At 50.2% G+C, this 24,507-nt stretch overlaps 2 protein-coding genes across 5 annotated transcripts; both read left to right on the top strand.

Moving 5' to 3' along the window:
* The first annotated feature begins 7,068 nt into the window (after positions 1-7,068).
* Cabp2 (calcium binding protein 2) lies at positions 7,069-11,515 on the top strand. 3 transcript variants are annotated; one of them, XM_021152228.3, is made up of 7 exons: positions 7,940-7,996; positions 8,470-8,628; positions 9,266-9,296; positions 9,923-10,057; positions 10,580-10,689; positions 10,810-10,957; positions 11,490-11,515. In XM_021152228.3, the coding sequence occupies exons 1-7, from the start codon at positions 7,940-7,942 to the stop codon at positions 11,513-11,515; spliced, it is 666 nt and encodes a 221-aa protein (XP_021007887.1). The 3 variants fall into 3 exon arrangements, with proteins under 3 accessions (XP_021007888.1, XP_021007887.1, XP_021007890.1); XM_021152229.3 differs by lacking the exons at positions 7,940-7,996; positions 8,470-8,628 and adding an exon at positions 7,069-7,230; XM_021152231.3 differs by lacking the exon at positions 8,470-8,628.
* A 10,275-nt stretch (positions 11,516-21,790) lies between these two features.
* Positions 21,791-23,914, top strand: Cdk2ap2 (cyclin dependent kinase 2 associated protein 2). Of its 2 annotated transcripts, none has more exons than XM_021151879.3 (4): positions 21,791-22,403; positions 22,713-22,813; positions 22,901-23,033; positions 23,394-23,914. In XM_021151879.3, the coding sequence occupies exons 1-4, from the start codon at positions 22,322-22,324 to the stop codon at positions 23,459-23,461; spliced, it is 384 nt and encodes a 127-aa protein (XP_021007538.1). In that variant the 5' UTR covers positions 21,791-22,321; the 3' UTR covers positions 23,462-23,914. The 2 variants fall into 2 exon arrangements, with proteins under 2 accessions (XP_021007538.1, XP_021007539.1); XM_021151880.3 differs by lacking the exon at positions 21,791-22,403 and adding an exon at positions 22,424-22,629.
* Positions 23,915-24,507: the final 593 nt, after the last annotated feature.

The following is a 24,507-nucleotide window of genomic DNA, read 5'->3' as shown; positions in this document are numbered from 1 at the left end:
CCTCCAAGAGCTCATCCATCACAGACAATGAAAAAACAAAAACAAAACAAAAACAAAAACAAACAAACAAACAAAGGTAGACCATTTCAGGAAAGTCATCCACTAGCCTTAGCTTCTCCTTCATGACTTCTGTCAGAAGATGACATCATCTTTGTCATCAAATGTGTTACACTTGAAAGTCAGAGGATGACAGACATATGTTTAGTCATGCGTTGATTAGTGTCAATAAATGACTGGGGAATACCTTTGTAACTATGGTTTCCACCCTAAGTCATGGTTTAAAAACAATATAACCCAGTGACTAGGGAGATGGCAAAATTGGTAAAGTGCTTGTGATGCAAGTATAAGGGTCAGAGTTTGACCTTCAGAACCCAGGTGAAAGGTGCTAGGCACGTGATGTTAATCCCAGTGCAAGACAGAGACGTCAAGTCCCTGGGGTGTGCCAGCTAGAAGGTTCCCCTTCTTGGTGAGTTCCAGGCCAGTGAGTTATCCTGTCTCAATAAAGCAAGGTGGATGGTGCAGAGGACAGCTAACATGGTCCTCTGATATCCATACAAACATCACACACACAGGCATACACACAAGCCATGTTGTTGATCTGCAGAGAATCTGCCCAATAGGGTAGGCTAATGTCATCTAGGAGAGCCCACGGCTAGCGAATGACTTTTCTGAAATGGTCTGCTGCACTGTATCATATTGTAATACTGAATATTGGCTCCCAAGGTCTGGTTGCCCTTGGGATGAAGAGATACTCACATACACCTGAAAGATCCTGACAAAATATGAAAGGTCACAGAAGCCCTAAAATTGGTAAGATAGATTTCATTGTTAGCAGAACTAGCTTCACTGATTTAGAAAAATAGGTGCACAATGCTCTGGCCACTCCTTAAACCCATGTGTCTGCCAGTGTTTTGACCATTCCTTGAACCCAGGTGTGTGCCCACTGCTGCATCTCACTGCCAGGTGTTTGTGATATTGGTTGCTAAGACAGAGTCAGAAAATCTCCCCAGCAACTACAGCCGGGCCAATCCGGAGTTGCTACACCTGCACCAGACTCTTTCCTTGTACCCCTCCCATACCCATTTCTTGAGAATAGACATTGTTTAGATCTGGAAATCCCCTACTCTCCCCTTTTCCTTCCCCCCCCCCAGGGCCTATAAAAACTGGGACCCCTTTCCCCTCAAGGTCGACTCCTCTACCCCTGCATGGGATATGAGTCGTCCCCAGAGCTCTGGCTTTCCCCAAATAAAGCCTCATGTGGTTTGCATCAAGCTTGGTTTCTCATGAGTTCTTGGATGTCCGCTATTGTCCCAAGGCCTGAGCGAGAGGCTCCTCTCGGAGTCTTTCACACCAAGTGATGCTATGTAAACGTGTCACCCAAGTTATACCTGATTGGTCAATAAAGATAACTATAGCCTGTAGCTAGGCAGAAGAGAGGTAGGTAGGTGGGCTTTGGTTCCCAGGCTTGGGGTCTGAAGCAGCGACCACAAGGGAGCCGAAAGATGCAATGGGGATAAGAGATCGTGCCGGGCGTGGTGGGGCACGCCTTTAATCCCAGCACTCGGGAGGCAGAGGCAGGTGGATTTCTGAGTTCAAGGCCAGCCTGGTCTACAGAGTGAGTTCCAGGACAGCCAGGGCTATACAGAGAAACCCTGTCTCGAAAAACCAAATTAATTAATTAATTAATTAAAAAAAGTCTTTTATCTGGGAACTGAATGATTTAAAGTGGGGTAGAGACCCCCAGTAATAATAGTATTATTTACTACAACAGAGATTATAACTTGAAAAAAAGATGAAATTTCAAGACCTGTAAGTCATATAAAGTACTCAGAAATTGCTGGTTGTTTGTGAGCCTAGAGGCTTCCTGGGGCTGAAAATAAAGAAAAACAAACCCGGGTATGCCCCGTAGTTAAAACATTCCTGGGAACAGCTTAACCTTAAAGATAAAGGGGAATGTGAAGATATAACAGGGCTATCTAAACTGAGTCAACAACTCACAGAACTCTGACACCCTGCACGTACATGTAATTTTTCTGCTGATGTTTGAATAAGCCAATAGTGTGTCGATATGCTGAATTCCACACCCCTAAGCCCCTTACCCCATAAAAACCCCTAGCTTCTGAGCCTCGTGGCCGACATCCATTATCTCCTGTGTGGGATGCACGTTGGTCCGGAGCTCCGTCATTAAACTACCTCGTGTAATTACATCAGGGCGGTCTCTTCATGATTCTTTGGGTGCACACCGAATCGGGAATTGAGTGGGGGGTTCCCCACTAGGTTCTATCAAACTCAGGCAGTGGGGCTTGTCTTAGTCAGGGTTTGTATTCCCTCACAAAACATGACCAAGAAGCAAGTTGGGGAGGAAAGGGTTTATTTGGCTTACACTTCCATGCTGCTGTTCATCACCAAAAGAAGTCAGGACTGGAACCCAAGCAGGTCAGGAAGCAGGGGCTGATGCAGAGGCCATGGAGGGATGTTACTTACTGGCTTGCTTCCCCTGCCTTGCTCAGCTTGCTTTCTTATAGAACCCAAGACAACCAGCCCAGGGATGGCACCACCCACAATGGGCCTTCCCACCCTTGATCACTAATTGAGAAAATGACATACATCTGGATCTCATGGAGGCATTTCCTCAAGGGAGGCTCCTTTCTCTGTGATAACTCCAGCTGTGTCAAGTTGACACACAAACCCAGCCAGTACAAAGCTCATGCCTACAAGTTCAACGCTGAAAAGGCCAAAGCAGGAGGGTTGCCATCAGTTTGAGGCTAGTCTGGGTTACATAGTGAGTTCTAGGCCAGTTTAGGCTACAGAGGGACACCATGTCCAAAAAGGGGGTGAGGGTGGGGAGATAAGATTCTGTACCTGCAACTGGAGAGATGGCTCAGCAGTTAAGAGCACTGGCCACTCCTCTAGAGCACTCAGGTTCAATTTCTAACATCCTTATGGTAGCTCACAATTGTCTGTAACTGTAGCTCCAGGGCATCCATGATACCAGGTGTGTGCATGTGAGATACACACACACACACACACACACACACACACACACACACATATATTTACTGGCAAAATGCCTATACACATAAAATAAAATAAATCTTTTTTAAAAAGATTCCTGCACCTGCCATCTACCTACTTCCATCCATCTGTCTTTCTATCTATCCAATCATTTATCCATCCAACAAACATTCAACCATTAGTGTAGTAGGAATATTTTAATAAACCCTGGAGTGAGATCACTACCACCTCAATGGTTTATGTTCCTGAATGAAAGACACACAGAGCCTTTATAGACTGAGCTGGGCAACTGCCCACTGTCCGTGCTGTTGGTATCCACCTCCCATCAATAATTCCGAGTTACTATTTACTAATTTCTATGATCCATCTTGACTGCTTTTAATTCAGCCAGCCAGCTCTCTGGGCCACATTCTCTTGACACAGAGTTCAGGGCGCTCTTCTTCTTCTCTACCCCATGGTGGCCCCTGTCTCTCTCCTACACACTCTTCTAAGGCATGGCGTCTTTTGCCCCCTGCTCCTTCCTCGAGGTCCCAAACTCAGGAAACCTAAACCGTGCCTATGTCTTTTCTCCCCAGTTATTGGCTGTTGGCATCTTTATTTACCAATCAGAATTAACTAGGGGCAGGGTCTTTCTCTTGTTTTAAGGGCAAACAGTTTTGGGGGGCCCAAATACAAGCATTAGGTCAAACTCACTACACAATAGTCCACCAAAGTGCTCACTAATCTTCCCTCCCAACTAACCAACTAACCAACTAACCTTCACCAGCTTATCCATCCGTCCATTAATCCATTGGCCCTTCCAATATCTCTCTATGCAATCCATCTACCACTTACCAACATCTGGCTCATCAGATGGTGTCCATCTATCCATTTGTACATCCAGCTATTCAATTTCCCCTCCACCAACCCAACTGTCTATCCATTAGCCTCTTGTCCCTCCATCCATCCCTCCTTCTATGTGCTTACCTGATCATCTACTCTTCCAACTAGCCACTCAAAAGCCAGTCTATCCAGTTATCCAGCCAGCCAGCCATCCTTCTACCACTGCCAAAGGTTCTGATCCTGACAGCTGCAGGGTTCCAGAAGGCTAATCTCCTGCACTAAGACCTTGGAGTTGACAGTCTGCCAACCCCACCTTCTTGCCATCAACCCCCTCTGTAGAGGCCACCAACTCTTCTCTTGTCTCCTTATGGCCTCTGCCCAGTGTGCCCTGATCTAATGATTCACAACCCTGGACAGCAGGCCTTGAACCTGTTTGGCTAAGTCACTGTTGAGCTAATTGAGGACACCAAGATGAGGTCTCCAGGACACTGAGATGCAAGCCAGGAGGGACTTCCAGCCAGGAGACAATGCCTTTGTCCTCATGGGAAACTTACCTACTGACTTTTGACTAATTATTTCCCTAACCACCTTGGACTATACTTTGAGACACGTATTTCTCATTACCTCCTATCTTCCCAGAGGGAAATACAAGATTAACCTTCATTTTTGTTTTTTGTTTGCTTGTGTGTTTTTTCAGACAAATCACTGAACTTACCGACTGATTCATGCCTAGGTTCCCAGCTACTTGACAAGAAGAAAGGAGAAAAAAACAGACAGACAGAGAGAGAGAGAGAGAGAGAAGAGAAGAGAAGAGAAGAGAAGAGAAGAGAAGAGAGGAGAAGAGAAGAGAAGAAGAGTCTGGAGATGTAGCTCACTAGTGGAGTATTTGCCTAGCATATATGAAGCCTGGGCTCCAACCCCAGTCCTGGGTAAAAATGAAAAGAGGGTCAGAAGGTAAAGTGCTCTTCCCCGGGGACCCAGCCCTGTCAGACCCTCTAAGACCTTGCAGAACATGAGAGAATATGCTTTCTGGGGACTGTTTTGGAGGATGCCCTGCCTGGTGCACATGGTCTGAAAAGCCACAGGCTGGGTCCTGTGAACAATGACAAAGAACCCTTTCCCACGCTTGACCACCTGGCCAGCGTCCACACACCTCTCAGGCTCGCCTGTCCCAGATCTCAGTCTTCAGGCTGCGTTTAGCCTGTTCCCTCCTCATGGAGGCCACCTCTTCCCAGTCACCTTATCTCACCTCCACACACAGCAAGGCCTCCCTCTGAGAGGGAGCCTGTTGGACTGTCCTTGTATTTGCCCATTGACTATAATCCTACATGGCTGAAGGTGCTGCCCCTACCACGTCAAAAGCTCTAGAAGTGAAGCTGGCTGGCTGCTCCCAGGCCGAGGGTGACAGTGCCACCCTCTGGTGCCCTCTCTCTACTGTCCATACGTTCTACAGAGGCCACTGATGTTCTCCCCTTCCTCCTGAGGGCTCTGCCCAGGGTTACTTGAGAGTTCCCGGACTCTGCCAGATCACTGTTGACTGTCAGCCTCATTCAGGGCTACTTGACATCAGCAGAACAGGCCATGTCCCGAGTGTGGTGTGCAGAGCCTTCCTCTCACCTGCCTGGGTGGGTATTCCGAAGCACAAACAGCCTGCTTGGTGGCCTTTGTCTGAGTTAAATGCACTTGAGACTGGAGTCTTCAGGGAAGGTGGGGTCTGTTGTGTGGTCCCTGATGCTGGCCTGGGACTAGAAACCACCCTGGGGTTTCTTATAATCCAGACTGGACTGGAACTTACTATGTAGCCAAGGATAACCTTGAATTTTGATACTTCTACCTCTGGGTATTTTACAGGTGTACAACACTATGTCCAGTTTTTTTTTTTCTGTACTGTGTTGAGCTCAGAGTCTTTCTGTATGCTAGGCAAGCACTCTACCAAGGGAGATAGAGGCCCTGCCTCTCTCCCCACTCTCCCTCCCGTCCTTGATGTTTGCAAGCTAGTCACTGAATCGATGATAGAGTCACTAGCTCAGATGGCAGACATGGCATGGGATCTGGTTCCCTGGGACAAAGGCTGGTGCAGGGGGGCACGTGAATAAATCATGAGGGGCCCATGACAGGCCAGCAGGCTACAGCTGACCTCATTCTGGAAGTGAGAGTAAGCTGCTGTGTGGTGAGTGGCTACAGTGTGGCAAGGGGCAAGGGTCTGTGTGGCACCTTTATCCTTGTTCCTTGAGAAGAGCTTACAGGTCAGGGGGGTGGTTCACCCAGGAGGTGGGGAAGCAGAGGTGGAAACAGAGGTATCCTGGGACTCCAGATGGGGAAGAGAGGAGCAGGTGGCATACTTTTCCAGAATCTTGGAGCTGTCCTGGGAGAGAGAATGGTGGAGGGGTGGAAAGGGCAAACAGATAGAGCAAACTGAGAAAGAACCCCTGTAAAACAGTGAAAGGGCAGAGAGACAGACAGATGGACAGACAAGCACACACAGAGAGACAGACAGACAGAGACAGAGAATCAGAGACAGGGAGACAGAGATACAGAGAGACACAGAGACTGAGAGAGACAGGAAGCCAAATACAGAGACAGACAGAGACAAATAGAGAGAGACAGAGACAGATAGACAGAGACACAGAGACAAACAGACAGGGGCAGAGAAACAGACACAGAGAGACACACAGACAGGGACAGAGAGACACAAAGACACAGAGACAGAGAGAAAGAGATAGAGAGACAGACAGAGAGACAAAGACAGAGAGGGGTTGAGGGGGACAGAGAGAGGTTAAGGCACAGAGAGAAACTGAGGGGAACAGAGAGACTGAGAGGGCCTGAGAGTACTGGTCTACCAAGACATAGTATAGGCCAAGCCAAAGCAGATGGAGAGCAAGCAGGATACGGAGCAGGAAGAATGTGTTAGGACCACGAACCAGAGAGGTGCAGGCAGGATATGGGACTGAAGGAGGCCAGCCAGCGTGGGAGCCTGGCCACCTGGATCAGCGAGGAGCCCCAGGGTGGAGTCTGTGGTCCTGTGAAGGTTGGGAAGCACTCTAGGAGGTAGGTGAAGATTTCAAAGATGGATTATGGGAGCAGCAATGGAAGAAGACAGTGATCTTAGAGGACTCGGGCTCTTCTAACCCCCAGAGCTAGAAACAAAACGTAGCCACAGCTTGCACTGAGCCACCGACCTACAGGTGGAGGAGACCCAGCTGGAACAGAAAACGTACCACACCTACATCCATGGCCCTACCCGAGGGCCCAACAGATGGCAGCCTCCCTGAAGGAGACTCCAGTCCATCCTCAGGCACTGCAGGACCCAGCCAAGACCTAGCCAGCCCCACCACCCGCAGAAGGGCCCTTCTCCGTGAGCTGGAAGCCCAGGTGCAGGCTGCCTACGGACAGGTAAGGGGCAGAAATGTTATTTTCTAAAGGACCCCAAATCCCAGCTGGCTATAAAACACACCTAGAACCAAGTCCACATACAGGTGACCAGAGTGGTCAGGAGAAGTTAGGGGATCCGCCTGCCATCTCTGTTGACGCTGAGGGAGCCCTTCATGCACTATGACAAGCCCTGAATGGATACAGGGTTTTGATAGGGGTGCACAGGAACTCCAGACTGGGCCAAGATAAAAGCAAGCAGGCTCTCTCTTTCTCCCTGAGGACTTCACCCCCCAGCCCCCAGTTGCCACATTGGGAGAATTGGGAATCCAGCTGGTCCAAGCACTGGGTGCCTACTTCTTCTGGAGGGATCCAAGCCTGCTTCTGAAGGTGCTGATTGGGGGAGATTAGTGTAAGGCTGAGAGAGGGGCTGGTTGGGGGCGGGGGGGGGGGGTGATCAGAAGACCCTCCCGTGGGAAGAGCTGGGAGACTGTGCCTTCCAGGGGGCCTTGGCTCTGAGTAAACCCATACACACACTCACAGAGATACTCAGAGATAATCCCGGATTGGATTAGGGCCCAAGCCCCGGGCCCAGGGCTCCCCGCCTGCCCACCCGCTCCTGATCTTGCCCACAAAACCCCAGGAAAATCCTCTCCAGTGCTCCCAGGCTGTCCCTGGAAACAGCAGGGGGCTGGCAGAATCCACAGCATCCTCCCAGGACTCCGGGCCTGGCATGGTTCAGAGACCCATGGGGAACTGTGCCAAGGCGCCATGGCACCGGGGGTCTAAGGTAGGAAGGTGAAGGGGAGAGACATAAGGCCAGAGACCTGGGTGGCCGATGCACTGGGCAGGTAGTACCCAGAGACCTGGGGTACTGGGCTGGATTAGAGATTGGCTCCAGAGGAGATGGAGGGATATCTGTATGTTCCCCTACTAAGCTGATAGATAGGCCAGCTACCCATTCTGTGCAGGCCTGACTCTCTCAGCTTTAACCGGGCTGACCCGAGCTAGAGGTCAGGTCTTGTTCTCCTCCTTGACCCGGCTAAGGCTCTCACTTCTTCTGTGCTTTAGTTTACCTAACTGAGCAGTTGGGGGTGAACTCTTGAGCCTGGGATGTTAATGGGTCTTGTGTACCTAGAGGCCCCTCCCACTCTGTCAGGTGCTGGGCTCCAGAGGGAGGAGCAGCTGATGAGGGCTGGAGAGGGGCTACAAGAGACCGGGCTAAGTGGGCATTGCTCCGGCTCATGGCTCACTTTGCCACAGGAACGCTGGCAGTGGCCTGGATCCCCCCTAGGGGGCTCCCGCCCCAGCCCTGGTCCCAGAGCTGAGGAGCAGGAGGGGACACAGGGCTACTCAGTGCTCGGAAGCTTGGTGGGGCCAGCATGCATCTTCCTTCGACCCAGCATCGCGGCTACCCAGCTCGTATGTACAGTTACTCCTCTGCCTGCCGGCTGCTCAGGTCCCATAGCTTCATCACTCCCAAGTAGGTGTGAAGGCCAGAGAGGACGTCAGAGGAAAGACAGCGACCCTAGGGGTGGGGCGGAGCTTGGGGAACTCCCATACCAGGCATGGAGTTGGGTACCAACCCAAGAAACAGCCACCTGAGAGTTGGGGTGCAGTCCAGTGGCAGAATACTTGCTTATAGCAAGCCCAGGGTTACATCTCCAGCACAACCGAAATAGAAAGAAAGTGCTTTCAAGGGGAAGATGCTAGAGAGGTGGGAGAGTCCTCAGGAGAGGGTGGGGGCAATGCAGACCTGCAGTGACAGTGAGGCCAGCTGGCTTGAGTATGAGGTTCTGTCTTACCCTGGGATCTGCCTCTGTCAAAAGGAGCTATGTACCTCAGAAGACTGTGGGAACAGGGGTCCTGGGGTCCCATGGCAGGTCACAAGGAAAAGGGATCCCCAAGACACCCAGACAGATGACCAGGACCAGGCAGAATCAGGCACAGACCTTGAGGATGTTGTGGGGTGGGCTGGATGAGAAACCCCAGGACACAGAAAGAGGGTGCTGAGGTGTGGGCAGGCCAAGGAACTCCTAACTATCTGTGTACTTTGCAGGATCGAGAGCTGAGACCAGAAGAGATCGAAGGTAACGGGTTGAGGTGGAGTGTGGGGTGGGGGTTACAAGAAGAGGTTTGGGGCTAGGGCCTCTGCAAGGTCCAGGAGGAGCGAGAAGGACATGGGGACTGGGCAGGGGGAGGTGGCAAAACCTCCCTTCTTTGCCAACCCCTTGGTCTCAGTGACCACACTGGTCAAGGACTGCTTTTATATTTGTCTATCTGGCTGACACTTCCTGGCTGTCCACTGTGGGCCTGGCCCCTTGCTAACCCTGCTAACCAGGTAGATAAGGGCCCCACCTTCTGGAGATAGCTACAGCTGCAGCTGCATAGAGCACTCTTAGGAAAACCAATGACTGGGCTGACTAGGAAGAAATGGGCAGGGAACTCTTCCTGGTAGCTTTTCTGTCTCTTCTCCCCTCCCGCCTTCTCTTCCTTCTCTTTTTAATCACCTAGAACAGAGATGGACACATAACAGGTGCTTCTTAAGCATTGGATGAGAGAACAAAGTTTTAACACCACACATGCAAAGGCTCTGGGTAACAATAGGAACTGAGGTTTAACAGAAGGGACTGGAGCAAAGGGAAAAGATGGGCCGGCCCCACTGGCAGCCAGGAGGGGGTGCTCAGAAGAGGATTAACCTCACTCTGTCCCGCAGAGCTGCAGGTCGCCTTCCAGGAGTTTGACAGAGACCGGGATGGCTACATTGGCTACCGGGAGCTGGGTGCCTGCATGCGGACACTAGGCTACATGCCCACGGAGATGGAGCTCATTGAGATATCACAACAGATCAGTATGTGCTTCAGACCCACCAAAGCCTCATGCCCCAGCCCTGGCCCAGCCCTGAGGTAGACGTGTACGCTGTTGCAAAAGCCCAGGATATAAGTTGTTATTAAAGGGAGAGCAGGGAGGATGACACCAGTAAAGAGACTGAAGCTCAGAGAGGTGAAGTATTGTCTAGAGTCACACAGCAGGGGCTCAGAGAAACCAAGAAACTGTGACTTAAGAGCCTAGTAGGATGGTGACACATGCCTTTAGTCCTAGCACTTGGGAGGCAGGCAGATCTCTGATTTCGAGGCCAGCCTGGTCTACAAAGCATGTTCCAGGACAGTCAGGGCTACGCAGAGAACCCCTGTGTTGAAAACCACAAACAAACAGAGCCTAGCTGAGGACAGTTCCCACCACGAAGTGTCATGCCATCATTGGCATACAGGAAGGACAGTCCATCTAAAGCCATGAAGGAAGGAGGCAGGAGCCAAAGGGAACATAGGTCAGATGCTAGGCTGGGCTCTCTAATGGATGGACCTACCCTCAGGTGGTGGGAAGGTGGATTTTGAAGATTTTGTGGAGCTGATGGGTCCCAAGCTGCTGGCAGAGACGGCAGACATGATTGGCGTGAGGGAGCTTCGAGACGCCTTCCGGGAGGTGCACCTTGGGTGGAAGGGGTGGAGAGGGTCGGTGAGATTGTGGGTCTGCAGGGAGTGAGAGGCTGAGTGGATTCAGGGCTCAGTCAGTGATCCCATGCCACCATCAATGCTACCACAGTTTGACACCAACGGTGATGGCTGCATCAGCGTAGGGGAGCTCCGGGCAGCCCTCAAGGCTCTGCTGGGGGAACGCCTTAGCCAACGGGAAGTAGATGAGATACTCCAAGACATTGACCTCAATGGAGATGGCCTGGTTGACTTTGAAGGTAACACTTCCCCTACTTAGCCACAGGTGCCCTCAAGGATTCTAAACCAGGGGTCCTCAACCTGTGGGTCGTGACTGAATATCAGATATCCTGCATATCAGATACTTAAATGACGATTCATAACAGTAACAAAAAATATAATTATGAAGTAACAATGAGATAATTTTATGGTTGGGGGTCACTATAACACGAGGAACTGTATTAAAGGGTTGAAGCATTAGGAAGGTTGAGAACCACTGTTTGTAAAGAGTCCCCAGTTATCATGAAGAATCCAGGAGGGAGGGATATATCCTCCCTACTGTAGAGAGAAGAAATTTATGTCAGTTCTCAGGAGAGCTCAAGTGCTTACTTGGGGAAAGGAAACGGGGAGAATCAAGATTGTAGTCTGAGCGACTGAGGCCCCTCCTGCCTGATACACAGATGCCTTGGAAGGCCTCCTCAAGAATCCTTCGCCCGCCCTGGGGCAGGCAGATCTGCCTCAGTTCTAATGGGATCAGGAGGGCAGACCTAAAACCTTGGCTTGTCCTGTTAGAATTTGTTCGGATGATGTCTCGGTGAGCCTGTATAGAAGCTGGAGTGGACCGGCCTGGAGGATCCCAGCCTCCGAATTGCAGAGGATCCTATATGTTCTTTGAAGGTCACTGTGTACAGGACTGTGTGCCTCCTCCCCATCCCTGCCTGGGCACAGTGCCCTATCCTGTCATCACCCCATACCTCGTCCTGGTTCTCTGGCAATAAAACATCTCCAAGCTTGTTGAGAAAGAGTTTTCTCCACTCACTCATCCTGAAGGTATCTGACCCCAAAAGCTAAGTTCTGGAACTGGGCTAATTACAAGTCACCAAGTCACCGCAAATGTGAGCTCCAGGGGAATAGGGACTCCCTCTTCTTCCTCCCTGATCTAACCCAATGCAAGGGCCAAAACAATGTCTGATAGGTGCATGCCTTTTATCCCAGCACTCTGGAGGTAGAGACAGTTGAATCTCTGTGAGTTCAAGGACAGCATTGTCTACAGAGCAAATTCCAAGACAGCCAGGGCTACACAGTGAAACCCTGTTTCTGGCCTCCTCTCCCCCTCCAAAAGAAAAACCCAAAACAACAAAAAAGACATCTTTGGACTGTGTCTTAGTCAGGGTTTCTATTCCTGCACAAACATCATGACCAAGAAGCAAGTTGGGGAGGAAAGGGTTTATTCGGCTTACACTTCCTTGCTGCTGTTCATCACCAAAGGAAGTCAGGACTGGAACTCAAGCAGGTCAGGGAGCAGGAGCTGATGCAGAGGCCATGGAGGGATGTTCTTTACTGGCTTGCCTCGCCTGGCTTGCTCAGCCTGCTCTCTTATAAAACCCAAGACTACCAGCCCAGAGATGGTCCCACCCACAAGGGGCCTTTCCCCTTGATCACTAATTGAGAAAATGCCTTACAGTTGGATCTCATGGAGGCATTTCCTCAACTGAAGCTCCTTTCTCTGTGATAACTCCAGCTGTGTCAAGTTGACACAAAACTAACCAGTACAGACTGGTAAACACACACACACACAAACACACACATACGCACACACACACACACATACACACACACACATACACACACACATACACACACACACACACACACACACACTCATGGCTTCTGGTGTTGAGCACTGACTGCTCTTCCAAAGGTCCTGAGTTCAAATCCCAGCAACCACATGGTGGCTCACAACCATCCATAATGAGATCTGATGCCCTTTTCTGGGGTGTCTGAGATAGCTACAGTGTACTCACATATAATATATAAATAAATAAATAAATAAATAAATCTTAAAAAAGAAAGAGAGAAGGAAAGAAAGAAAGAGAGAGAGAGAGAAAGGAAGAAAAGAAGAAAGGAAGAAAGGAATGAATTAATTTCCAGGACAGAGCCCTTCTCTCAGCTCTGTCATATGTATTCCTGCCCCGGCCTGGGAGAGGCGCTTCTCAGAGCTCAGCCTTCGGCACCCTGGAAGGTGCTGGCTGGCAGAAGGCCCCCCAGGAAGCACATCAGTCGGAGAGCCGGGACTTCCTTCCTCTGGGACCCCCAGTACTTCCCGAGAACAGCCCCGCCCATTTCAAGGCCCCGATAATGGGCAGTCTATGTTGGTGAGCCTTTTAGCATAGAGGGTAGAACCTGCCTAGCAGGAATCAGGGACTCCTTCCCTAGCCAGATGCCTGGCTCTTTTCTTTACAAGTATCCCTAACCTAAACCTCCACTCTCCACTCTCCACTCTACTAGAGACTCACATCTTCACACACAGAGCCTTCACAGCCCCTGGTCTACATGGGTCTCTACCCACTCCCACTTTTGTAACAAATGCCTCAGACTAAGTCATGTAGAGACATTCTAATTTAACACGCTCATGTCTAGAAGCTAGGAAGCCCAAATTCAAGATGCAGTCAGAGAAGGTAGACAGTGACACATACTTGTAACCCCAGCGCTCAGAACACTAAGGCAGCCAGATCAAGAGTTTGAGGCTAGCCTCAGGCACATCGTGAGATCCTGACTCAAAAAGGAAGGAAAGGGCAGACAGTGTGGTGGTTCACAGCATTGATACCAGCCAGACTTGCCAAAACACAGAGACCCTGTCTCAAGAAATGAGAAGGAGCTGGACACAGTAATGCATGCCTTTAATCCCAGCACTCAGGAGACAGAGGCAGAAAAATCTGAGTATGAGGCCAGCCTGGTCTACATAGCAAGTTCTAGGGCAAGACTGCATAGTCTCAAATAATGAGGGGGAGGAAGAGAGTGATTGGGGAAGACATTGGCAGTCAGTCTCTGACTCTCACACACAAAGAAATAGGAGTCGGGGGCACACTGGTCCTCATCAGATGGTCTTAGGGACAGCAAAGAGGCAGCCCAAGCTCCCAGAGCAGCAGCCTGGAATCTGGACTCTGAGGTGCCAGTGCTGGCCTCAGCAGCCTCAGCACCACCCATCCTGCAGATCCCAATTAATCCTTAATCCTCAATTAAGTGATCCCTACTGCCAAGCCTACCGCCTCCAACAATAAGTTGCCCAAGCCCTGTGGCTTTTCCAGAAGCTGGCACAGATGGTATCATCCACGAGACGATGTCTCTGCAGGAGCCGGGGGTGGCAACCCCACAATTGATGGGAAAGCTGCTCACTGCTGCCCAGCTCCACGCAAGCCTCTGTGTATGGATGGTGAAAGCCACCAGAGAAGGTCTTAGTTGGAATGTTTCTGCTAACACTGACAGCGCTCGTGGGACCCCGATGTCATGTATTTCCCCACGCTCCCGCAAAAAGCCTCTAGTTTAGATGTTCCAAAAGATCCCAACTGGAATAGGTCAGGGCTAGGAGGGGAGCCGCCCACAGCAGACTCTGCGGAGACCCTGCGTTTCCCAGCTGCTAGCGGATGCTTCCCTGGAAGTGTGCTCACTGCCCAGCTCCCAGAGCTCACATGCCCTGTGGCCTTTGGCCTTCCAAGGATGAACTCAGTCCCAGGTCATCAGTGGCTCATTCCCAAAGCGGCACTCTGAGTCTGAGAACTAACTAGATTCTTTGCTTGCTATCCATGCTCCATCATGGCATTCTACTTTATAGATGATTTTTTTTTTTTTTTTTTGGTTTTTCGAGACAGGGTTTCTCTGTATAGCTCTGGCTGTCCTGGAACTCACTTTGTAGACCAGGCTGGCCTCAAACTCAGAAATCCGGCTGCCTCTGCCTCCCAAGTGCTGGGATTAAAGGCGTGCGCCACCACGCCCGGCTGATTTTTTTTTAATTACACACACTAAAGTTTGCTCATTGATGAATCTTCAATGTTTTCTACTCACCCTCATGGAATTGTATGAAACAGTCTCACTCTCCTAAAAACACTGTCTAGACTTGAATAACCCTGCTCCACCCCCAGACCCCTAAGCTATCTCCTGAGAGCTAGTCACCTGTCAGCCTTCTGATAATTTCCCTTTCCCAGCAAGCTGCACAATGGGAATCATATACACTGTAGCTTTTTGTTTTGTTTTGTTTTTTCAAGACAGCGTTTCTCTGCATAGCCCTGGTTGTCCTGTAACTCACTTTGTAGACCAGGCTGGCCTCGAACTCAGAAATCTGCCTGCCTCTGCCTCCCGAGGGCTGGGATTAAAGGCGTGCGCCACCATGCCCGGCTCTATGTAGCTTTTTTTCACTTAGCACCATACACTTAAGATTTATTCATGTTGAGAGGTCTGCCCGCAGTGGGCACCACTATGATATGTTGGAGAGATGGGGAAAGAGAAGTGGAATAGTTTGTGTACTATGAAGAGAGACAGAACTGGGGATGAGAGGATGGAGAGGAGTAGCCTAATGTGAGTAGCCAGTCTGCCATCTGAAGTCATAGTAAGGTCCCAGCCCTTGTTGCTGCTAAGGGCCATGCAGCAGCAGGGGTCTGTGTCAATGTCCGTGGCTCATGCTACCACCAAATACCATGCAGATGTCCCTGGTCTATGCTTCCCCTTGGGAGCATGTTGATGTCCAAGGGCTGTCCAGAGCTGGCCCCGGTGGCATGAGAGCAGGAGCTGGCCCTGCCCCCTGCCAGCTGCAGCATTGGGTGAGTTAGCCAGGGCAGGGCAGGAGATTGCCCCAGTGGTGTGGGTGCAGGAGAGCTGGCGAGCTAACATAGCCACCACCCAGGCCCAGATCCAGAGCTATGAGTTGACTCATCCCAACCTCTACCCCATCTGTGAACTGCATGTGAAAGAGCTGGTCCTGCAGACCTAAAGCTGCAGGACCTCCAGGACACACAGCAACAACAGGATATCCAAGAGGAGGCTCATTGAGGATCCAGTGTTGACAGTGTAGTGTAAGGCAGAGAGAGGCCTTGAACCAGACCAGTGACTCATTGCAATGAATATTTGCAAGTAAAGATGTATGGACAAAAAGGGTGTACTGTGGGGCACACTGTGACACACTACTACAGCTCCCATAATGAGGTGTCTTTGGGTTTTATTTTTTATTTTCTTTTTGTGGGGGAGGCTGCAAGGGCAGAGGGGCGGGGGGATGAGTGGGATTGGGATGCCTGATGTGAAATTCACACAAAAAAATTATAAAAGATGAAATTAAAAAAAGATTTATCTTTAAAAAATGGGACAGTAGGGCCTTCAAAGATGGAATTAAACATCATGGTACTAAGGGTAAGTCTGCTGTGTCTGTGGCAGGTAGGAGAAGCTCACATGCAGATATTAAAGGACACATAGGAAGAGGAAGGATGAAAACCTCACTTGTCATTGAAGTAACTCTCCGCATGCAGAGAGACCCAGGGAAATGTACTACCTAGGGGAGTCATCTGGAGGTTATCTGATAAAATGAAGCATGTTGCATCCTGTAGTCTGTCCCGGGTGGGGGGGGGGTGTCTCATAATAAAAAAGAGTTACGGTTCAAAAAAAAAAAAAAGATTTATCTACGTCATTGTGTGGAGAGATGCTCAGCAGTTGAGCACTCACTGATCTTCTAGAAGACCCAGGCTCTCTCCCCAGAACCCATATGGAGGCTCACTCTCCTTGGCCACAGAGGGCAGTAGACATGCACAGACATATACAGAGGCAAAACACCAATACATATAAAATAATATTAAAACAAAAAGTATTTTATCTATGATATATTATGCTAGATACATGATTTCTATCTGTTGCTGAGTAAAATTCCATTATATGAAGATATGAAGATATAATTGATGTGGTGCATTTGAATGGTGCATCTGTTGTATGGGTATACATACCACAGCTAATTCATCTAAATACCTATTTTCTTTTCCTTTTGAAATAGAGTCTTTCTACGTAGTTCTGGCTGTCCTGGAACTTTCTGTGTAGACCAGATGGCCTTGAATTCCAAGTTCTGCCTGCCGGGATGAACTGCGGGATCCAGGACGCCCACCTGTTCCTGTTCACCCATTGAAGGGTGTTATACTTTGTAAATTACTTTTTTAAAAAAAGATTTATTTATTTATTATATGTAACTACACTGTAGCTGTCTTCAGACACACCAGAAGGGGGCATCAGATCCCATTACAGATGGTTGTGAGCCACCATGTGGTTGCTGGGATTTGAACTCAGGACCTCTGGAAGAGCAGCCATTGCTCTTAACTGCTGAGCCATCTCTCCAGCCCTGTAAATTACTTTTGAGACAAAGTCTGGCTATGTAACCCAGCCTGACATCAAACTCATGGCTATGGTCCTCAGTCTCTCATTGAGCTCTGGGGTTTCAGAAGTATAGCAAGCTTGAGTCTCGAATGTCTTCGCAGAGCCTCATGTGGAAGGTTTGGTTCTCCCAGTTCACGGCACTACTTCCTAGGAGGGACGGAAGCTCTAGGATGTGGGACCTTCTAAGGCAAGGTCACTGGGCAACTGTTCTTGCAGGGAACAGTTCCTGGACAACTCAGGTCCTGGACCGTCTTCTTCCTCTTTTCTCATGTGCCGTGAGAGTTTCATAGCATGGATTGAACAGGTATCCTCTGACATAGGCTCCAACCAGAGTGGAACAACCATGAGCTGAAACCTGAAGCCATGACACTCACTAAGCTTTCCTTTGGACAACTGTCTGAGGTGTCCCGTCACGGGAGTGGAACACTGACTAATATAAAATACATCTGCACTGTTGCATGTCATAAAACTGCCATAAACCGCCGCACATGCCTGCTTTGCAGAGACAGACATCTTCCTATCAGTTGCTCAGCACCCATTTTCCGGGTCATTGTGGTAAGACTATGATTTGGGAAGGAGCTGCTGGGGTATCTTCTGCAGTGGCTGCACCATGTTGCCTCCCCACCAAATGAGCAGAAGAGTTCATGTCACCGATGTCTCTGTCAGCCGCTGGTGAGGGTCAGAGGTGTAGAGGCATCTCTCTGCTTGTGAATCCATTCAGTTGTTCAACACTCTAGTGTGAAACTTTACAAACATAAAGTGGGTGGTGAGCCTCGCCTTTAACAGCTGAGCTGTCTCTTCAGCCCTAAAACTTTACAAACATAACGTGGGGAGAGATATACAGAAATACAAATTGGAGCCAGCAAATGGCTCAGTGGGTAATGGGGCTTGCTACCAAACTTGACGACCTGAGTTTGTTTTCTGGGACCCACACAGCAGAAGAATCAAATAACCACCTGAGTCCTCTATGCTGTCTTCCAGTCACTGCACATGCACCATGGCACATGCAGCCACACACAGTCCTCTATGCTGTCTTCCAGTCACTGCACATGCACCATGGCACATGCAGCCACACACAGTCCTCTATGCTGTCTTCCAGTCACTACACATGCACCATGGCACATGCAGCCACACACAGTCCTCTATGCTGTCTTCCAGTCACTGCACATGCACCATGGCACATGCAGCCACACACAGAGCCCAATGACACACATGATAAAAAACAAAAAAATCCAAAACACAAAAACCAAAAATATAACAAAAAAGAGTTTTTGTTTTGTTTTGTTTTCTAAATTTGAAAGGGACTGGAGAGATAGCTCAGTGGTCAAGAGTGCTTACCACTCCAGAGGCCCTGAGTTCAATCCCCAGCAGCCATGTCGGGTGGCTCACAACTGCCCGGAGCTCCAACTCCAGGGAGTGTGTCATCCTCTTAGGAACTCCTCAGGTACCTGCCCTGCTGTGCACATACCCACTCTGACACACAGACATGCACATAATTAAAAATAGAACACTTTTTTTCAAGTAAAGGAAAAGCGATGTCAGCTATTCACATAAAGTTACAGACGGCTGTTGACTATCAGCCTGTGAGGTGAACTGAGTCTGTGGGTCTCACTTCCTAGCCTTTGATCTGGAGGATGCCATACCGGAAGGTCCCCTAAAAGCACAGGGAAGCCAGGTGACTCACACTGTGAGCCAAGCTTAAGAAGCAGAGGCAAGAGCACTCCTGTGAGTGCTGGTTAGCTGGAGCTGTGGAGCAAAATCTTATCTCAGAACCAAACCCACACAAACCCAAGGGCTGGGCTGAGAGTGCTTACTCTGCGAGCACTAAGGTCTGAGTCCCTAGCTGAATATCGATGTAAAAAAAGCCGGGCACAGTTGAGTGTTCCTGTGACCCCAAAATTTAGGGTGTAGGGTAGAGTTGGGGCTCCCTGGCCAGCCAGGCTAGCAGAAATGTGAGCTTCTGGTTCAGTGGCATACCCCAACTCAAGGCAGAGGGGCAAACAGCAGTAGATGAGAACACCGGACACTCTCTTCCCTGGTCTTCTCACTCCTCAATCATTCACATGGACTTGCACCCACACATGCCCATGCATGTAACACAAACACACACACACACAGAGGCTGGGGAAGGGTTCCCCTGACAAACAGGCCAAGAGGCCTTTGCCAGCTTCCCCCGAGTGATCAGAGTCTGGTCTTTGGGTAGGCAGGCTGCAGCTGTCTGCTCTAACCTCCTTCAGGACACACCCTGTTCCTCGGGGAGGATCCACTCTCGAAAGAAGAGGAACATCTAAATCACTTCAGTGTGTGTTCAGCCCACTCGCACCTCCCCAGATGTTCAGAGCTGGATGTCGGTGTGTTCCCTTAAGCTCACATGTGCACCCCTACTTCCCACTGTGACTGAATCTGGAGGTAGGTCTCTAAGGAAAAAGTGAAAATTAAAGGTCAAAGGGCAGGGCCCTTATGTAGAAACACTGTGTGAGGCCGGGAAGAAAGCCCACAGCAGGGACCCAGGACGCTGGTACTCCGACCTCAGACTTTTAGCCCCTAAGCTGTGCAAAAATAATCTCGATTTAAACTACTCAGTCCATGGTGTTTTGTTTCATTTGGATATTACTCAACCCCAAGCAATGAACATATGGAGCAAGGGAGAAAGCAGGAAGGCTTACGGCTGAAAGGAGGGGAACTGAGACATTCCTGAACGGAGTGTTTACAGTAGCTCTCTTCACACACTCCCACCCACCCACTTGAGTCTTTCCCACCGTGCAGTCCTGCTGGCACACATGGGGGTTGTCTTGGGTGACCTGACCGGCACTTTTATTTTTGTTTATTTGGGACAGGCTGGCGCTAAGTTCTTGATCCTCCAGCCTCCTTGAGGTTACACACTCACCGCCATCCCAGGGCCTTATTTTAATTGTGAATTAGAGAATTCTAAAAAGGCATGATTAAATGCCGGGTTTTGTTTTGTTTTTGTTTTTTGTTTTTTCAAGACAGGGTTTCTCTGTGTAGCCTTGGCTGTCCTGGAACTCACTTTGTAGACCAGGCTGGCCTCGAACTCAGAAATCCGCCTGCCTCTGCCTCCCAAGTGCTGGGATTAAAGGCACGCGCCACCACGCCCGGCTGGTTTTTTTTTTTTTTTTTTTTTTAATTTGAGATTTGTTTGGTTTGGGTTTTTCTTAAAGATTTATTTACTTTATGTATCTTGAGTACACTGTAGCTGTCCTCAGACACACCAGAAGAGGGCATTGGATCCCATTACAGATGGTTATGAGCCACCATGTGTTTGCTAGGAATTGAACTCAAAACTTTTGGAAGGACAGTCAGTCTTAACCACTGAACTATCTCTTCAGCCTTTTGGTTTGTTTTTTAATAGTCTTTAAAAAGGAGATTTATGGGCTGGAGAGATGGCTCAGTGGTTAAGAGCACTGATTGCTCTTCCGGAGGTCCCGAGTTCAAATCCCAGCAACCACATGATGGCTCACAACCATCTGTAACAAGACCTGATTCCCTCTCCTGGTGTCTGAAGACAGCTACAGTGTACATACATATAATAAATAAAATAAGTCTTAAAAAAAAAAAAACAGGGAGATTTATTTAGCTGGGAGTGGTAGTGCATGCCTTCAATCAAAGCATTCAGGAAGAAGAAGAGAGAGGATCTCTGTGAGTTTAAGGCCAGCCTGGCCTACATAATGAGTTCCAGGTTAGCCAGAGCTAGTGAGACCCTTTCTCAGGAAAAAAAAAAAAAAAAAAAAGTCTAGGGTGTTTTCCCTGACTGTACGTTTGCGTACTACATGCTTGCTGGGTGCCCACTGAGGACAGAAAGGGATATTGGGCCCACTGGAAATGCAGTTACAGAAGGTTCTGAGGCACTATGTAAATGCTGAGAATTCTAACCTGGGTCCTCTGGAGGAGCCTGTCCTCTTACCTGCTAAGCCATCTCTGCAGTCGCTTTTTTGAAAAGTGAGTTCTGCAGCAGACATATATGCAGACAAAACACTCGTATACATAAAATAGTTTTATTTTAATTTTAAAGTGAATTGATTTCAAGGAAATAGAAACTAGATGGCCAGACCCAGGTGGGAGTTTCATTAATGACGTCAGAACAATAATCAACCATGCTTCAACCCATATGGGGCTGGCTCTCATCTCTATTTCTCTGCCCACTTCCAAGTTTACTTTCCAGGTATTACTGTCTTCATGTTTCATGAGAAAACGGAAACATATTAAGGCAAGAAACTGGAGTGTGACTGTAATCCTTTAGCATTTCAGAGACAAGAACATCAGGAATTCAAGGTCACCCTCCCCTCCCCGGAGAGTTCGAATTCTGACTGGGCTACTTGAGACCTTGTCTCAATCTCATCCCACCCGCCAAAAAGAGAGTCCAGGAGGAAAGCATTAATGAGGTGTTGAGATTCCAGCCAAGGGTCTTAACCGGGGTCCTGACTTGACCTAACTCAGTTCTTGATCTATGATGCTCTATCATTGTGGAGAGAGTGGGGGACTTAGGGTTCAGTGTCGAGCAGCGTCGTTGGCTGCCTTGGACCCACCTGCCTAGACCGAAGATTCAAACCAATCCAGAGAAGGAGCTTGGTAATGACTTTGGTGAGGGAACCGTTGCCATGGGAACAAATACAGGCCTGAGGCGCGCACATGCGCACAGCCGAAGTGGGGGGGCACTGAACCGGTGAAAGGTGACGTAAAACGCTCGGGGTAGGGCGGAGTGCTCACACTGTGGGAGCCGTGGCCTTGGGAGTTCTGAGCGGAGGGAAGTCGCGAAGCGGTGAGGACGAAGGGTGTTCGGCGGCCCGCCACACACCACCGGAGCAGACCGCGGGGACCAGACTGGCCCGCTGCCGAGGCCCCGCCTCTTGGACCTCGGGACTAATCGGATTGAAAGCGCGCCGGCCCCGGGCCCCGAACTCGCCAATTGAGGAGGACGGCTGTCACCGCCCAATCCGGGGCAGACAGGTGCGAGGTCCGGAAGGTGGAGGCCAATCGGCAGCGGTTGCGGCCTGCGGGGGCAAGATTCAGCCAATGAGGAGGCTCGAGTGACAGCTGAGCGCGCCAATCGAGAGTGAGAAACGATCGTGCCCGCCCACCCTTCCGGCCGGAGCTCTATTTACCAGGGGCGTGCAGCTCGCTTGCCAATCAGAGTGCCGCTGAGCTGCCGGACAGCCAACCCCAGAGGAGCGGCCGGTTGGCGGCCGCCGCACTGAGGAGTTGGGATGTCCTACAAACCTATCGCGCCCGCCCCCAGCAGTACCCCGGGCTCCAGCACCCCCGGGCCAGGCACCCCGGTCCCTACAGGTGAGGCTCCAACTCCACCCTTGCTCTCCTTGTCCGGGCAGTCGAGGTCTTGGAGGGAAACCGCTCGAGTTTTGCAATCCGGGGCCTGCTAGACGAGCCTGGCTCAGCCTCAGTTTGCTGGCCTGAGAAGTGGGCGTGGTCACGTAGAGCTTGTAGGTGGAGCGCAGGGGGGAGGAGTGTGTCTCCGAAGTTGTTCAGAGTGGAATGAAGAAGCATGCCTTTGGAGGTTAGTCAGGGGAACAGTCCTGGGCTTGGAAATCTGTGACGAGGCCCTTGTCACACTCTGACCTCTTACTGGTGTCGTTGCAGCCGGGAGTGTCCCATCGCCATCGGGCTCAGTGCCAGGAGCTGCCGCACCTTTCAGACCACTGTTTAACGACTTTGGTCCGCCCTCCATGGGGTATGTACAGGTGAGTGTGGCCAAGAGCTTGCTTATGGCCGAGGACAGGAGATCCCCTCGGGGTCTGAGATCACGTCTGTATTTTCTTTTGACACAGGCGATGAAGCCACCTGGTTCCCAGGGCTCTCAGAGCACCTACACGGACCTGCTGTCTGTCATAGAGGAGATGGGCAAAGAGATCCGGCCCACCTATGCTGGTAGCAAGAGTGCCATGGAGCGCCTGAAGAGAGGTAAGTGAAGCCACAGGCCTGCCCTTGCTCTGCCCAGGACACAGACACTGAACTTTAAGACAGTTCAGTAAGGATGGAGGTTATCTAGAGTCAGGACAGGACATTTGGGCCAGCCTCGATTGGAACAGAACTTGTACCTAAGGAGGTGTTTTTAAATGAACTTTTCCGTTTTCAAATGAGTCTGTTTCCAAGAAGGTGCCTGGGAACTCGGGGTAAATGCGAGGAGGATTAGCCACCCTTAATCCCATCCACCCTCATTAGATTGGAGGTGCTTTAGCTGAGCCGTGGGGCGGTGGGGGAGTGTCTGCTCTGAAGGGTGGCTGTGGACTGTTTCTGGGGCCCTGTTTATTACCTCCCCAGGCATCATCCACGCTCGGGCACTAGTCAGAGAGTGCTTGGCAGAGACAGAACGCAATGCCCGCACGTAACAGGAAGCACCTTGACCTCATCGTCGGGACCTTTCTGGCCACTGCAGAGCTCCCGCTTCTCCCTGGCCTTCGCGCCCCAAGTTGCTTCCTATCCTGGGCTTCCTGTCCTGTGTCTCTTGGTGGGCACCCTCCAGGAACCAGGTAGCAGATCTTCGTCCAGTTGGCTGTACAAACTGGTCTCCTCCCTCTGTGGGAGTACTGGGAGGCCACTGGAAGTCCCTTCCATGACCTGCTCACAGTGCTGATCTGACGGGAGCTTGCTCCTCTCTGTGGCCCCACCACACAGCACTTACTCCTAAACTCTTAGCCCAGGCCACCTCCTGCCTCTTCACCAGGAGTGCAGAAGATTTCCTGCCTCATCTCTGGGGCCACAGCCGACTCTCTTTTTGGTGTGTCTTTTACTAAATATGCCCTTTTTGTATAAATAAAAGATGCTTTGGAGTCATTCTCTCAGCCTTTCTGTGTGTGGTTCCTCTGGGGAAGCCTGAGTGGGCAGAGCGGAAGGGCAGAGCAGGAACTGGGAAGGTCGCTTGAACCTAGCTTTGCCTTCCCATTTGCCTTCTTGTCCATTGCTACCTCCAGCGCTGTGCCTTGCAGCTGAAGACCAGACAGAACACCAATGATGTCTGCATAAGGAGGTGCCACCAGGGGGCAGTGTAGGGCTTGGCTGCCTTCACAGCTGGAGGCACTATTGGACAGCAGGAGCCTAAAGGGCCCTTCCTGTAGATTGGCAGGCATGCCTGGCAGGGTGGAAATACCAGTTCACTTAAGCCTCTCCCTTGAACGTCCTAATGCCCCTACACTACCTCCACTTTAAAACCATCCTTGGAAGGCTCTAAATACACCGGGTCTCTGACTCCTAAGGGAGGCAGTTAGAGGCTCCTTCCCCCACACACACACACACCTTGGCTTGATGCTGCTATCCACTATCCTGACAACTTCCACAAGGCTGGGTGTGTCTCCATGAGCCAGCCCCGGGTGTCTCGGCCTTTGTACAGAGTCGGAGCAGTTAGATGGGTGTCCAAATTTGAGAACCTAGCAAACAT

This window comes from Mus caroli, unplaced genomic scaffold (genome assembly GCF_978045245.1).
Source record: "Mus caroli unplaced genomic scaffold, Mus_caroli_1 scaffold_20, whole genome shotgun sequence".
NCBI classification, from domain to species: Eukaryota; Metazoa; Chordata; class Mammalia; order Rodentia; family Muridae; genus Mus; species Mus caroli.
This window is presented reverse-complemented; position numbering and strand designations above follow the sequence as displayed.

Coding starts and splice junctions, on each gene's coding strand:
- Cabp2 (XM_021152228.3), top strand. CDS start 7,940: ATGGTTCAGAGACCCATGGGGAACTGTGCCAAGGCGCCATGGCACCGG. Junction 10,058..10,579: donor TGAGATATCACAACAGATCA/GTATGTGCTTCA, acceptor ACCTACCCTCAG/GTGGTGGGAAGGTGGATTTT. Junction 10,958..11,489: donor TGGCCTGGTTGACTTTGAAG/GTAACACTTCCC, acceptor TTGTCCTGTTAG/AATTTGTTCGGATGATGTCT.
- Cdk2ap2 (XM_021151879.3), top strand. CDS start 22,322: ATGTCCTACAAACCTATCGCGCCCGCCCCCAGCAGTACCCCGGGCTCC. Junction 22,404..22,712: donor AGGCACCCCGGTCCCTACAG/GTGAGGCTCCAA, acceptor GTGTCGTTGCAG/CCGGGAGTGTCCCATCGCCA. Junction 23,034..23,393: donor CATGGAGCGCCTGAAGAGAG/GTAAGTGAAGCC, acceptor TTACCTCCCCAG/GCATCATCCACGCTCGGGCA.